Raw genomic sequence first — 14938 nt, 5'->3', positions numbered from 1 at the left:
GATGTTGTGAAACTTGAAAGGGTTCAGAAAATATTTACAAGGATGTTGCCAGGATTGGAGGATTTGAGCTATGGGGTGAGGCTAAACAGGCTGGGGCTGGTTTCCCTGGAGTGTCAGAGGCTGAGGGATGATTTTATAGAGGTTTACAAAATTGAGGGGCATGGATAGGATAAATTCCCTGCGGTCTGTGAGTCGAGAACTGGAGAGCATAGGTTTAGGGTGAGAGAGGAAAGATATAAAAAGGACCTAAGGGGCAACGTTTTCACGCAAAGGGTGGTACGTGTATGGAATGTGGTGGAGGTTGGTACAGTTGCAACATTTAAGAGGCATTTGGATGGGTATATGAATAGGAAGGGTTTGGAGAGATATGGGCCGGTGGGACTAGATTGGGATATCTGGTCGGCATGGACGGGTTGGACTGAAGGGTCTGTTTCCATGCTGTACATCTCTATGACTCTATGACCTGGTGAAACCTCAAAAACAAAGGAAGACTTGCATTTTAAACAGCATAAGCAGCAAATAAGAAAAAAGTCAGAGCAAAGCAATTCTACGACCAATTCGATCCAAGCTCAGCAGTCCTGTCACATCTAGTCATGAATGGTGGTGGACAATTAAACAATTCACTGGAGCAGGTGACTTCACAATGTCCCCATTCTCACTAAAGGGGATCCCAGCACAAGTGCAAAAAATGAGGCTGAAGTAGTCACAAAAACCTTCAGCTGGAAGTGATGAATACATGATCTGTTTTGCCTCCTCCAGAGGTCCTCCACTTCACAGATGCCAGTCTTCAGCCAATTTGATTCAATGCAATTTGTGTAATGACAAACAACTAGAGGCACCAGTACTGTGAAGTCTATGTGCCCTGACAATGTTCTGGCAATAGTATTAAAGAATTGTACTTCAAGACTTGCCACACCCCTACTCAAGCTGTTCAAGAGAGTTGCAGTGCTGATACAATACAGCTACCTAACAATTAGGAGAAAGTGAAGACTGCAGATGCTGGAGATCAGAGTAGAGACTGTGGTGCTGGAAAAACACAGTAGATCAGGCAGCATCTGAGGAGCAGGAGAATCAATGTTTCGGGCATAAGCCCTTCATCAGGAATTGTATATAGGTTGTCCTGTTCAGGTCCAAATTGTGTTCGTCTTTATGTAGTTCGGAGTCCATGTGGGATCAGTTGGTTCCGTAGGCAGGTACTGAGGAAGGAGATATGGCTGTGGTAGCAAGTCTGCTTCAGGATGTGGCTAAAGAGCTTCAGGGTAGACCAGATGAACTGCGGGGTGCGGTGAGAGAGCGATTTACTGAGATCCTTACAGAGAAAAGAGGAGAACTTAAGGGAACTGGGTCTGGGTGGATTACTCTTCGGAGGGTCGGTGTGGACTGGTTGGGCCGAAGGGCCTGTTTCCACACTGTAGGAGTCTAATCTAATCTAACCAAGGTAGACATCCTGGAAAGAGGGCTTCACAATAGGGTTGAAATCAACTTAGTGAGGACTGTAGATGCTGGAAATCAGAGTCAAGTGTGTGGTGCTGGGAAAGCACAGTAGGTCAGCCAATTTCCGTTTAGTCAGTCTACTCTTGTTCATCAGTAAAGTGATGGAAGGTGAGATCAACAGTGGTGTCAAATAGCACATGCTTAGCCTGCTCATGTATGCTCAGTTTTTGTTCCATTTAGCACTTGATTCATGCCAGCCTTGCACAAACATTGACCAAAGAGCTGTACAGAGGGGAAATGTGAGTGACTGCCCTTGACATCAAGGCTGCATTTGAATGAGTCTGCTATCAAAGACTCCAAGCAAAACTAAAATGAATAGGAATCTTGGAGAAAATTCTGGCTAGATTCAGACCTGGCACAAGGGAATCTGGTTCTGGTTATTGAAGGTCAATCAGCTCAGTTCCAGCTCATGTCTGCAGGGGTTCCTTAGGGTAGTGCCCTTGTCCCAGTCATCTTCAGTTGTTTTGTCAATGATAATTCCTCCATCATGAGTTCAGAAATGTACAGTGTCCACTACCATTCCTGAATCCCCAGGTACTGAACAATCCATGTGCAAATGAGATCGTAAGTGCACTGTAATGGCCATCTCTGACAAAATGAAATCTAGCCATTGCCTTTTGGCATTCAGTCTCATTAGCATTACTCTTGACCAGAAACTAAACTAGATTAGCCATATAAATACTTTGGCTATGTGAGCAGGTCAGACACTAAGAATCTTGCAGTGATTGAGTCCTTAAAGTCTGTCCATCATCCACAAGGCACAGGTCAAAAGTATGATAGAATATTTCCTGCTTGTCTTGAGGAGTGCAACTCCAGCAACACATAAGAACCTTGACACCATCCAGGACAAAGCAGCTCATTTGATTAGCACCACATCCACCAGCCCTCAGTAGCAGCAGTGTGTACCATCTACAGGATGCATTGCAGAAATTCTCCAAAACCTCTTAGAGAGCACCTTCCAAACTCAGGACCACTTCCATTTAGAAGGACAAGATCAGCAGATACTTTTGAACACTACCAGCTTTAATTTCCTATCTAAGCTGTACACCATTCTGACTTGAAAATATGGCTATTCTTTCGGTGTCACTGGGTCAAAATCCTGAAGCTCACTCCCTAACGGCATTGTGGATCTATTTGCAACAATGAAAGGTAATAAAAGCCCGCAGACAATGATGCCCACATCCAGTGAATGAATAAAAAATTCTAAAGTGGTACGTTTGAAGTTAGTTTTCCTCCAGTGGATTACTCCTGCTATGGATTGTTCTTATCTTTTTCCTGATGCAGTCTAAACATTATGATGCAATAGTGCCACTTGCCCTAAATGACTCATTGGAACTCTGACCACTCGTGCTGCATTTCTTAGTGGACTGGAAGAATAATACTGAGAAAATTTTCTGCTATGCTAGCCTGTATTTGGATAATGGAAGTTCTCCATTATAACTGCACAATATTTCCTGCACTACTCTAAATTTCTTGCAAATTTATTGCTCTGTACCTTTCCACTAGTTGGTGGCCTATAGATCACACCACACAAAATAATTGTCAACACGGAGTTGTAAATCGTACCCAAGCATTTGTGCAAATATGTAATGTTATTTCTGCTAAATGACTTTAGAGATACAAAATGTTCAGTCTGCCCTTTTCATTGAGAGTGATCCCTTTTTGTTTTTCATATTTTATACTATTGGACCTTTCCTTCCTTAAAGGTACTTAAGAAACGAGCAATGACTTTTTGTAAAGAAAACAATGATTTATTATACAGTAAAAAATTGATATTTAAATGAAAGTATTCATTATGCATAATTTTAGGTCAGCAAATAAAAAGGTTTTTAGCAAATGTATATATCTTTTAAAACCTGTGATTCTATCTTGGATTAATTCCTTAATGAAGGTTTATATACCTCTGTGTTTTTCGCAGTCAGCTTGAGGCTTTCTAAATATTCTGAACATGGCTTTTCCCTTCTAGACAGATCAGCCATTCCATTATGGGGAGACATTGGCCCAGTGGTATTATTGCTATACTAATAATCCTGTTGTTCTAGAGACCCAGGTTCAAATTCTACCATGGAAAATGGTGGAATTTGGATTTGTTTTTTTTTTAAAATAAATCTGGAATTAAGAGTCTAATGATGACCATAAAACTGGTATTGATTGTCAGGAAAGTCCCATGTCCTTGAGTTAAGGAAACTGGCATCATTATCTGGTCTGGCCTACAATGTGTTTGCCTCTTAACTGCCCTCTTGGCAATTAGGGATGGGCAGTGAATGCTGGCCTAACCTGTGATCCAACATTCCAGGAACAGATTTTTAAAACTCACCAATCTGTACCATTCTTCCAGGTGGAAAAAAGATAACAGAGCTATAATGAGGCAAACTCCTCCTTTACATATTTTGTTTTTTAGTCTTTCCTAATTTTCGACCACTGAGATGGCTGCTTGCCAAGAAGAAACTTGATTGAATATAACTGGAATGATTGTTTTATTTGTTTCCTCAGTGTTTTTATGGTGCCAAATTAAGATAGTATTCAGCTTACCTGCAGTTGTATTCAGGAAATTTTGTGATTGGTGGTCTTTAATGGAATGTGACTTTTTTTTTCAGGCTGCTTGAAAGCTATTCTCTCTGAAATGATTGTCTTTATGATTGTCTATATGTTTACCTTGGTTTCTGCCTACAGTAATGATTATAGACTTGAAAAATTCAGTTTTGGTACTTATAAGATTTGGTCCGCTCTAGGCGGCAACCAAATGCTGCTTTTGGCCTTTTCAGTTCTGCATCAGAGAGGAGTAACTTAAGATTTTAAAACATTTATTCATCCACGGGGATGAGGGCATTATTGACCTGACCAGCATGTCTTACCTGTCCCTAATTTGCCCAGATGGCAGTGAAGAGTCAACCACATTGCTGTGGGTTTGGTCTCACATGTAGGCCAGACAAGGTAGGTTTGGCAGTTTCCTTCCCTCGAGTACATCAGTGAACCAGTTAGGTTTTTCTGACAATTGCAATGAATTTGTGGTTATCACTAGATTCTTAATTCCAGTTTTGCTTCGAATTCAAATTTCAACATCTGCAGTATTAGGTTTCAAACTCCAGTCCCCAGAATATTACCTGGGACTCTGGATTAACAGTACAGCGATAATACCACTACGCCATCACCTCCCCAGTTAGCTGTTTAAGTCCTACAGTATTTGCTGTTGGGGGAGATAGACTGAACTATAATGTCTCTTCCACTTCTCCGAGGAATGGAGTGGTCTGACATGCTTGTTAGAAGTAATGGCCACTTGGGTGAGGTAAAGGAAGATGATTTGGGAACCCAGGATCTATGCTAGGGAGTCTGTGCCTTTGAAAAGCATGAGAGGAAATTCTTGAGTAGGCAGAAATTTTCATATTTCATGAAAGAGCAATGACTGAAAATAATTAATATTGTATGAACCAAGTCACAACCATGTTGAGTTTCTTCAAATATGTTTTGATTTGCAAAGTTCACCAGACAGGCTCTATTAAGGATGTCATTTGTGGGACAGAATTGCTTATGTATAGTAATACACTTTTTTACTTTTTGTTCTTGCAGCATAGATGGCATCCAATCAGGTACGTTCATTCTCATTTGCATGTTTGAATTGGTAGATATCATAATGCACTGTAAACCTTTGCCTTGATTTGGCTATAACCAAGGTGGAATTCTGTCTTCTGAGGCAGGAGCAGTGATGAGGACAAGGAATGCGAATACTCCCAAGAGCTTTCATTGTTCAGAAGAAACTGGGCATCCAGAAAGAGTTTTATTGTTGTTGCATTTAATGGTATGCCAGTCCCACCAGTCTTGACGTCAGAGTCTTAATGGCTAATAGTAATAGTGTAAGGACATGACCAGTTCTACTGATTTTTTTCAAACAGTAGATTGTATCAACCTTAGTAAATGTTGTATATTTGTGGCTACTAACTGAGTTGTGTTGTGTTGATCTGCTGGCAACAAGTACATATCAGTGCTACTGCAGAATGGTTTGAATTTCATTACCATTTGAAAATTACATGCACATTGGTGGCAAGTATATACCAATTATTCTATTCTAGATCTATGCTTAAAAGTAACCAACCCAGTGATCAAACTTAGTGTTACTTTGTCTGACCTTTCCAGCTGGGCTGCTTTGAATACTTTACATGCACTGGGTTAGATTCAGTGAAAAGTATGTTAACTGTAGCTCATTTTTAAACAGTCTGTTAACAAGTGTGCATTTTAAAATATTTTAGATCTCCTACATTTGTGGAGAATGTGTTTCTCTGTGGTCGTCCCTCACCTACCTGCAAGTTGATGGATTAGGAGTACACCACTTGCCCCTTTTGAGTCAGCTCCACCATTCAAAAAGATATCTCATCTGATTTTAAACTCATTTCTGCAAACCTCCAATAGTCTTTCACCCCATTGCTTATCAAAAATCTGTCTATCTCTTGCCTTGAAATATTCAAGGAATTTACCTGCACTGCTTTTTGAGGAATGTTGCAGACATTCACCATTCTCCAAGAGAAAACATTTCTCCTTGTTTGTCTTAAATTACAGATCCTTATTTTTAAACAGTGACCCCTAATTCTAGATTCTTCCACCAGCAAAAACATCCTTTCTACATTCACCTTGTCAAGTCTCTTCAGGATTTTCTATGTTTCAGTCAAGTCGCCTCAGTACTTTTAAACTCCAGTAAATATAAGTCTAGTCTGATTAGCTTTTACCCATAAAACAGTCCATCCATTCCAGGTAAACATTCTCTGAACTGCCTCCAATGCATTTTTATCTTTCCTAAAATAGGAAAGCAATATACAGTACTCCAATTTAGTCTTACCAGTACTTTGTGCAACTGAAGTATAACCTCCCGACTTTTATATTCCCCTTGTAATGAATGATAACATTCTATTACCCGAATATTTAACTTTTGTGATTCCTGCTCTTGGACACCCAGATCCTTGTGTGTCTCAGAGCTCTTCCATCTCTCAACTATTGTTTTTGACTGACCCTGCCAAATGGACAATTTAAACAATTTTCCAATATTACGCTCTATTTGCCACATCTTTGCCCACTCACTTAACCTATCTGTATACTTTTGTAGCTTCCTTGTGACCTCTTCAACTTGCTTTCTTACTTTTCTTTTTCATCAGCAAATTTAGCAGCTATACCTTTCTTTCATCCACATCTTCTATATAATTTGGAAAGAGTTAATGCTTTAGCGCTGATCCCTTTACCAACTAAACCCATTATATGTCCACTGTTTCCTGCATTGCATGTCAACATATGTTGTCCCCTACACCATGAGGTTTCCTTTTCTGCAGTAGCCTTCTGTTTGGAAGCTTATCAAATGTCTTAAGAAATCTAAGTACAGAGCATCTGCTGGTTCCCCTTTATCCACCATACATGTTAGTCCTTCAGAGACTTCAATAAAGTGCTTGAACATGATTTTTCCTGTCACAAAATTGTGGTAGCTGCCTGATTACCTTGAACTTAACTAAGTGCCTTCAAATATTGTATCTTTAATAGCTTCAAACATTTTTACCCAAGACAGATGTTAAGCTAACACTCCATAGTTTCCTGCTTTCTTTCTCCTTTTTTTGAAGAAAGTAGTTATATCAGCTACATTCCAATCTAATGGAACATTCCTCAAATCTAAAGATTTTTTAAAAATTAAAAGCAGTGTATCAACTTTCTTATTAGCAACTTTTATAAGACCATAGGACGAATGCCATCAGGACTTGGGGAATTGTTGACCCACAGTTTCCCATAATTTGCAGTTTTTGTGAATTCCTCCCTTCCCCTTCCAATTCCTGATTTGATATATATTTCTGAACTGAGCTTTCTGAAATTTATGTTCATCCTTTGATTTTATTTTTTGAGCATTTTCTTGGCAGATTATAGTGGTTCATTTCACACACAACCCTTGGCTTTTGTGCCTTGATCTTTTTAGACTCCTTTTCATCTCTCAGTTTTATATCTCAACATTTTCTGAAAATTACTTTTACTCCTGAGTTAACAATAGCTATCTGCTATGTTAGTTTAACTTAATTTTCAAAGGTCAGTCAAAAAAACTGAGTTCTGCCTGTTTAGGAAAGTCTTACACCATCTGGAAGGGACAACTCATGAACAAGGGGAGATTTATATGCTTTGGCTTTTTACGATCAGCTACTCAACCGTTTCTGCCATTCAAACTGTAAGTAGTATTGTTTTACTCACTTCAATTTTATTTGCACAATGGAGAAATTTAAGAATTAACTGGGAGTGACCATATGGTATTGCTACTCTATGTTAGTGTTTTGAAAATTCTGACTTTGTAGCCTAGACGGTGCCAGAGAATGACAACTTTGTACACTTTTCACTGTATTCCTATACTTGAATACACATGATAGTAAACTCTTATTCTAAAAAAGAAATTGCAATGCAATGACATGGAGATATCCTGTAATGGGTGAAGAATTTGCTAATATTCTAGTTCTGAGTAGGATTTTGGTATAAGTATAGCTGTGAAATGTCTTTTTTTTGAAGGAATATTAAGTTTAAAGTCTGTCAAAAATTTAGAATAATGTTTTGAGGACAGCCTTTAGTGTGCACTTCGTAATTATGGCAAGAAATCATTTATAGTTAAATGACAACTTACCAAGTCTGTTCAAAATAGATTATTAAATTGTTAAGGCAGTCTTTGTTAAAAATATTTTTAAAACTGCCATTGTGTTGTGTAGGTGTACAAAGATGGGAAAATTTACTGAGGAAAAACCCTAAATACTTCAATACAAAGCATACCATGATTTAACTGCAATTGCCCAAATGGTTAACCAAAGCAATAGTAACTGCTAAACAATGCTTACTTCTGCAATAAGTCACAGACTGATGCAGCACTGACCAGTGTGTGTTCTTCCAAAGATTAACAATTGATCTTGTTCCAGTTCTTGTTCAAGCAATGCATTTCGGATTGTAGTAACAAACTTTGAAAAGAAAATATTTTCTCATGTTACCTTGACTTCTGTGGCAGTCACTAGGAATGAGGCCTATGGTTATAATTTTTTTTGCCATTGGAGACAGTTTGCTTTCATTTATCATTATTCATATCAGAGCAGTTTATGTTTTTGAACACCCCTATTAAGTTTACTATTCAAAGGAGAACAAAACCACTTTTCCAATGTCATTAATTACCAGCAGTACCTCATCCCCAATACCATCCCAGCAAATCTGTTCATCCTTTCCAAGGCCTTTACACCTTTCCTAAAGTGTACCTAAGTGGGACTACATCACTCCAGTTGAGGTCACGCTAGTTTATGAAGGTTAAGCTTAACTTGCTTTTGCGTTTTGGGGAGCTGATAGCTTTGTGATATTGTCACTGGTCTAGTAATCCAGAAACCTAGATAATATTTTGCGGACCAGGATTGAATCCCACCATGTAAATGGTGGAATTTGAACACAGTTTTTAAAAAAATATCTAGAAACAAATGTCGAAAGATGACCATTGTCGATTGTTGTAAAAACTCATGGATGAGTAATGCCCTTTAGGAAATACTGTCCTTAAGGGCGGCACAGTGGCTCAGTGGTTGCACTGCTGCCTCACAGCACCAGGGACCCAGGTTCAATTCCAGCCTCGGGTGACTGTCTGTGTGGAGTTTGCACATTCTCCCTGTGTCTGCGTGGGTTTCCTCTGGGTGCAGGTCAGGTGAATTGGCCATGCTAAATTGCCCACTAGTGTTAGTGTTAGGAGAGAAATGGTTCTGGGTGGGTTACTCTTCGGAGGGTCGGTGTGGACTGGTTGGGCCGAAGGGCCGGTTTCCACACTGTAAGGAATCTAATCTTATCTGGTCTGGCTTGACTCCTCACCCATAACAAGGTGGCTTACTTCTAATTGCCCTCTGAAATGGCCAGAAATTCCATTCAGGTGTATCAGCTGCTAGAAAGGAAGAAGAGAATGAAACCAGTAGTGATTTGAAAGCAATGCAACAAATCGAGCTGGTCAGTTCCTCAAGACCATACCTGCTAGACTTGATCTGCAGTAAGTAGTGAGAGAATCATTCAAGTGGGGAAAAAATACTTGACTCCATCCTCATTGTTCTGTCTGCCACAGATGCATAAGTGACCAATGAAAATATTGGTAAGAGTGACCACCACCTATTGGAGACAGCATCCTGTCTTCACGTTGAGAGTATTCCCTGTTCTGTGGCACTATCACCTTACTAAATTACTTCAAACAGATCTGGCAGCTTGACTCAGCATCCATGAGATGCTGTGGGCCATCAGCTTCAGGTGAGTCATACTCCCAACACCGTTTGCAACCTCAGCTTGGCATAATTCCCCATCAAGCTTGGTATCAATTCCTGGTTCAGTGAAGAGTGCAGGAGGGCATGTTGGGAGTAGCATCGTGCATACCCAAAGGTATAGGGTCAATCTGGTGAAGCTACAGAATATGACTGCTTATATTCTAGACCACATGAACAGCAAGAGCTACATATTCCACAACTGATGGACCTGATTTTAACTCTAGTTCTGCCACGTCTAGTCGTCAATGGTGGTGGACAATTATATAAAAAAAGGAGGATCCTGCACAAACATCCCCATCCTCAATGGGGAAGCCCAGCGAATTAGAGCAAAAGATAGGGCTGAAGCATTTGTGAGAATTTTTAGCTAGACGTTCTGTGTTGGGATCCAGCTTGTCGTCCTCCAGAGATTCCCAGCATCATACATCCATTTTGAACCAGTTTCATTCACTCCATGTAATATCAAAAAATGGGTAAAGGCACCGGATATTGCAAAGGCTATCAGCCCTGACAAGATTTCAGCAATGCTGCTGAAGACTTCTGCTCCAGAACTTACGACAACCTTAGTCAAGCTGTTCCAGTACAGCTATAAAATACTCAGGTACATCCTCTATATAAAAGGACAAATCTAACCCAAACAATTACTGCTTCATCAGTCAAGTGATGGATGATGTCATCGACAGTGCTGTCAAGTAGCACTTGCTTAGCAATAGCATTCTTACTGACCCTCAGTTGGGTTCTATCAGGGCCACTAAGCCTCAGACCATAACCTTGGACTCAAACATGGAGAAAGCTGAATTGCATAAATGAGGTGAGAGTGACAGCCCTTGTCACTGAGGACCCATCTGACAGAATATTAAGGAGCTCTAGCAAAACCAGAATCAACTCAATACAGTTGGAATCATCGGGAAAACTCTGGTTGGAGCTATACCTGACACATAGGAACCTGGTTCTGGTTGTTGGAGATCAGTCCAAAACATCTCTGCAAGAGTTCCTCAGAGTAGTTTCCAAAGCGCAACCATCTTCAGCTGCTTCAATGACTTTCCCTCCGTCATAAGGTCAGAAGTGGGGATATTTGCTGATAACAGTACGATGTTCACGAATTCTCAGGTACGAAGCTGTCGATTCCTAAATGTAGGAAGATCTGGACAGTATTTAGGCTTGGGCTGACAAGTGGCAAATAACATTCACACCACACAGGCAATGGCTGTCTCCAACAAGAGAGAATCTAACCATCATCCTTTGATAGTCAATGGCATCACCATCACTAAATTCCTTACTATAAAGTTCCTGGTGATGACCATTGAGCAGAAACTGAACTGGATTAGCCATACAAGTAAAACCATCAATTAGTGGAGAAACTCGGCAGGTCTGCCAGCATCTTGGACAGAGTTAACCTTTCAAGTCCAGTAGTGCCGCCCCCTCCCCCTCCCCCCTTACACTCATGGCTGATTGAACATGCCTTTTGCCCATTCCATCCCCAAAATCATATATGCCACTGATATTTAAAAGATTAGCTTGTTCTCTTTCCATGGATGCTGTCTGACCCGCTGTGATTTCCAGCATTTATTGCTTAAATATTACTTAAGGTTTTTGTAAGATTCAACAAAAGATCACCCTTCGATCTTTGAAACTCTGTAAAATACAGACCTGGTTTGCCGAGTCTCTCTTCATGGAGACCATCCCTGGGGCAAGTCTGCTGAACCTTTGTTGCTCTCTGTCCATGGCAACAATATCCCTCTATAATATTTTTCGTGAAGTAGGGAGATAAAAACTACACACGTACTCTAGGTGTGATCTGACCAAGGTCCCATAAGATTGAAGCAATTGTGTGGTACGTTGTCGAATGTTCTCCATCTAAATCTGTGTTGTGCCTCCTTTTCCTGCTACATGGGCCACACTCACTTTGTAGTGAGGTAGATATAATGTATTCATCAGCAACTTAACTATGCCCACTTAATCTTCCAGAATACCTATTTTTTGGTACTTAAAACTAACTGTCCTCTTTGATTACTTTTCCACTAGTTACATTTATAAAAGGTTTTCTAATGTTCTCTTTTATGAAGGCTATCAATTTAATTTTTGTACTTTTGCTTTTACCCTCTATTCTCTTCAGGAAAATCATCTTGCTTTCTATCTTCACCTTGTTTCTCTACTAAATTAGTAGCCTGATAATTGTCACAAGCCTATATTTTTTGTCAAAATGCATCCCCGGAGCGCTAGCTTTTGAAATTGTACTCCTTTGAAACTGTACTCCTTGCAGGAATGTATCTATTCCTTAATCAGAACTTAAAAGTAACAATCTTTTCTTATGTGGCATAGAATTCATAATATTTGTTTTCCGTATCCATTTTTTAATTTCATTGCATTTGGATCAGATCCTTTAACTCTCGCTGAAATTAACCCCTAGTTGAGTGTTTTTAACTCTTGCTTATATCTTGCCCTTTCTCGATACAATTTCAATTATGATAAAATGATCGCTGTTCCTAAATCCTTTCATTGAAACATCCTCCACTTCATTTCAGGAAATAGATATGGCAGGTTACTTATCAGGCTAAGAGTACTCTGACCAAAAAAATTCCCTGTCCCTATTTTAAGAATTGTGTCTTTACCTTTTACACTGCTAGTTACTATCTTTGTTCACTTAAGATAATTTAAAGTTTCTTTCATTACTACTTTGTAGTGTGAAGTGGTCAGTTAGCTTGGTTTGCCATGCAGAGTATGCCGAAAGCAGTTTTTGAATCTTTCTGTAATTTGTCCAGAAATGTGCTCTTTGAACTTCGTCCCCGCATCTGGTGACCTGTAAAATACGTTATAGTTGATAGGAGCTACTCAATAACTAAACAAATGCTGCTTTTAATCCCTAGCTATATCTTTTCAGTGTTTATCATTGTTTCATTTATCAATGCTTTTCCTGTTCTTTGAATCAGTTTTGTTATTGCTATTTTTTCATATTCCCATGTTGTGAATTGTGCCTATAGCTCACCAACTTCATTTTTCATGCTGTCTTTCAATTCCAGACAGGAAGATTGTGCTGTGTGAAATGCCAGATGTTATCTTCACATTGACTGTGTTAGACTCTTATCACTCTGCAGAGCCTTGAATGTTGACACATTTTTTAAAAAGGCTATCTTTTTATGGTGGTCCATGTTTATGGTGATGACCTTATCTGGCCCCATCAAATTAGGTATACAGTTGGTTCTGCTATAACACGTGTTCCTTCTATGCAAATAAGCTTTAAGGCGATTGAAGCATTTAGACCATTATTTGCAGAACGTGAAGTTTATTTGCTTGTATTTGGTATAATGCAGTTCCGGCCCCATTAGTTTAAATGACGCGGCTATTGCATGATTTTCTTGTAACACAAAAATATATGAGAACTGAACTGTCGCGTTATATCGGAACCGACCGTAAGACTGTTAAACAAGCTGAATAGCTAAATACTTCCTGCTTTTTCCAATTTAGATGGGGCATTTGGTGTTAATGCAGATTTTATTTGTTGAATTTACAAAGATCTTTTATCAAGTATATTTCTCTTTTAGGCCAGAGAAACTTGATATTGAAACAGTTATGAGTGTTGATTGCTTAAAGAACAAGGTACCAATGACCGTGTTCCAGAAAATAACTTTCTCGGGGACAAGAGAAGGTAAGAACGAAGTCTGTGATTAAACATTTTGTTGACTTTGTTACAATTTCCACTCTCAGCTTTTGTGAATCACTTAAGTAAAATCACTTGAGCTGTAATTCTTGATAATCCTCATCTTCTGCATGCGTAATTAAGAGTGGATGAGAAGGGGATAGCTAACCAATGTATTTTTTTTAAACTGGAAGCACTGCAGATGCTGTCAATCGGAAACTAAAACAGAAATTGCTGGAAAAGCTCAGCAAGATCTGGCAGCATCTGTGGAGAGAAATCGGTTAATCTTTCGGGTTCCGTGACCTTTTTCAGCACCCTTCTGAGGAAGGGTCACTGGACCTGAAATGTTAACTCTGATTTCTCTCCACAGATGCTGCCAGACCTGCTGAGCTTTCCCAGCAATTTCTGTTTTATTTTTTTCCATTCTGAATTAGAAGATTTCCGGACCATACCATCTTTAAAACCAGAATGAAAACTTAGCTTGCTTGCCCTACCCTTATCCTTTCTCCTCATCCTCACCTCCTTTTTGCCATTTGAAACAACCCACAATACAGGCATTTTTAAACAGCCTGCTGTCCTTGAAGAGAAGTTGATTTGTAAATTTTCTTGCAGGTGTCTCATTTATTGAAATGTCAGGCCAATGAGTTCTGCTCAACAATGCTTAGAGCCAGTTTAATTTTTCCCCCCAGCACTGAAGAATGGATTATATTATAGCTTGTATGAGTTTGTGGAACACAGAAAAGCAGGAAGCAATTTGGAGTCTCTGCTTCATAAACTGGAAGAGGAAAAGCTAGTGAGTTACATGTTTAATTACATTGAGGTCTGGTGAAAGATTTATTGAAAAGTAATTCAACATTTGAATAAAATGGTATAATCATTTGTGTTCATAGCTTGCTTAGAGAGTAATTAAAATGCTTGGAAGTCCTGCTCAGTTTGGCTTGTGCATGTCTGCTCTTCAGTTAACAAGTGGAAGATTAAAGCTTAAAAATGTACTGCATGTATGCTGTTGTTGTTGCTCCTTTACTTGCACACGAAGCACTACAGTGCTGTATTTTCCAAGCACTTGCCATCAGCACTGCTGTTTTCCTTGGGCCAATTTACTCTTGTTCATATTTGTAGCATTTTAAAGGCTTAATATCTTTATACGTAGGTTCTTATCAAACCGTTGGGTGATCGGGGATTTCTACTTTTATTTTCTCCATTAGAGATGGCAGATAATGGTAAGTGTGATTATTCAGATTTTTGTTAAATATTGACATAGAATTATGTAATTTTAAATACAGCTAATTGATTAATAATTCTCATTCTGAATGTATTTTTGTTTAAATCAGAATCTCAAAGCTCGAAGTCCAAGTTTCTTCAAGCACTATTTTTGTTTCCTGAGTCTAGATTGATTGCTATTGGTAAGTTAATCTGTATGAAGTAGCAGAAATAAGTGCAGAAACCATAAACGTGCAAACTTGTTAAATGAAATTATCATTTAAACAATTGTGTCATAATCAGTATCTACTTGCCTATCTTTGCATTCTCCTACATCCAC

The 14938-nt window shown here is 39.1% G+C and overlaps 1 protein-coding gene across 3 annotated transcripts in view; it reads left to right on the top strand.

Annotated features, from left to right (window-relative positions):
• The window catches only part of tasora (transcription activation suppressor a), a 55779-nt gene that overhangs the window by 24238 nt on the left and 16603 nt on the right, over nucleotides 1-14938 (top strand). For all 3 annotated transcript variants that reach the window (XM_043708103.1, XM_043708102.1, XM_043708104.1), the window contains exons 8-13: nucleotides 5062-5081; nucleotides 7576-7678; nucleotides 13304-13407; nucleotides 14088-14191; nucleotides 14549-14618; nucleotides 14730-14801. In XM_043708103.1, the coding sequence (XP_043564038.1) occupies nucleotides 5062-5081; nucleotides 7576-7678; nucleotides 13304-13407; nucleotides 14088-14191; nucleotides 14549-14618; nucleotides 14730-14801 (473 nt within the window). The remainder of the gene's footprint in view (nucleotides 1-5061; nucleotides 5082-7575; nucleotides 7679-13303; nucleotides 13408-14087; nucleotides 14192-14548; nucleotides 14619-14729; nucleotides 14802-14938) is intronic.

The sequence above is a fragment of the Chiloscyllium plagiosum genome, chromosome 18 (assembly GCF_004010195.1).
Source record: "Chiloscyllium plagiosum isolate BGI_BamShark_2017 chromosome 18, ASM401019v2, whole genome shotgun sequence".
Classification (NCBI taxonomy): Eukaryota; Metazoa; Chordata; class Chondrichthyes; order Orectolobiformes; family Hemiscylliidae; genus Chiloscyllium; species Chiloscyllium plagiosum.
This window is presented reverse-complemented; position numbering and strand designations above follow the sequence as displayed.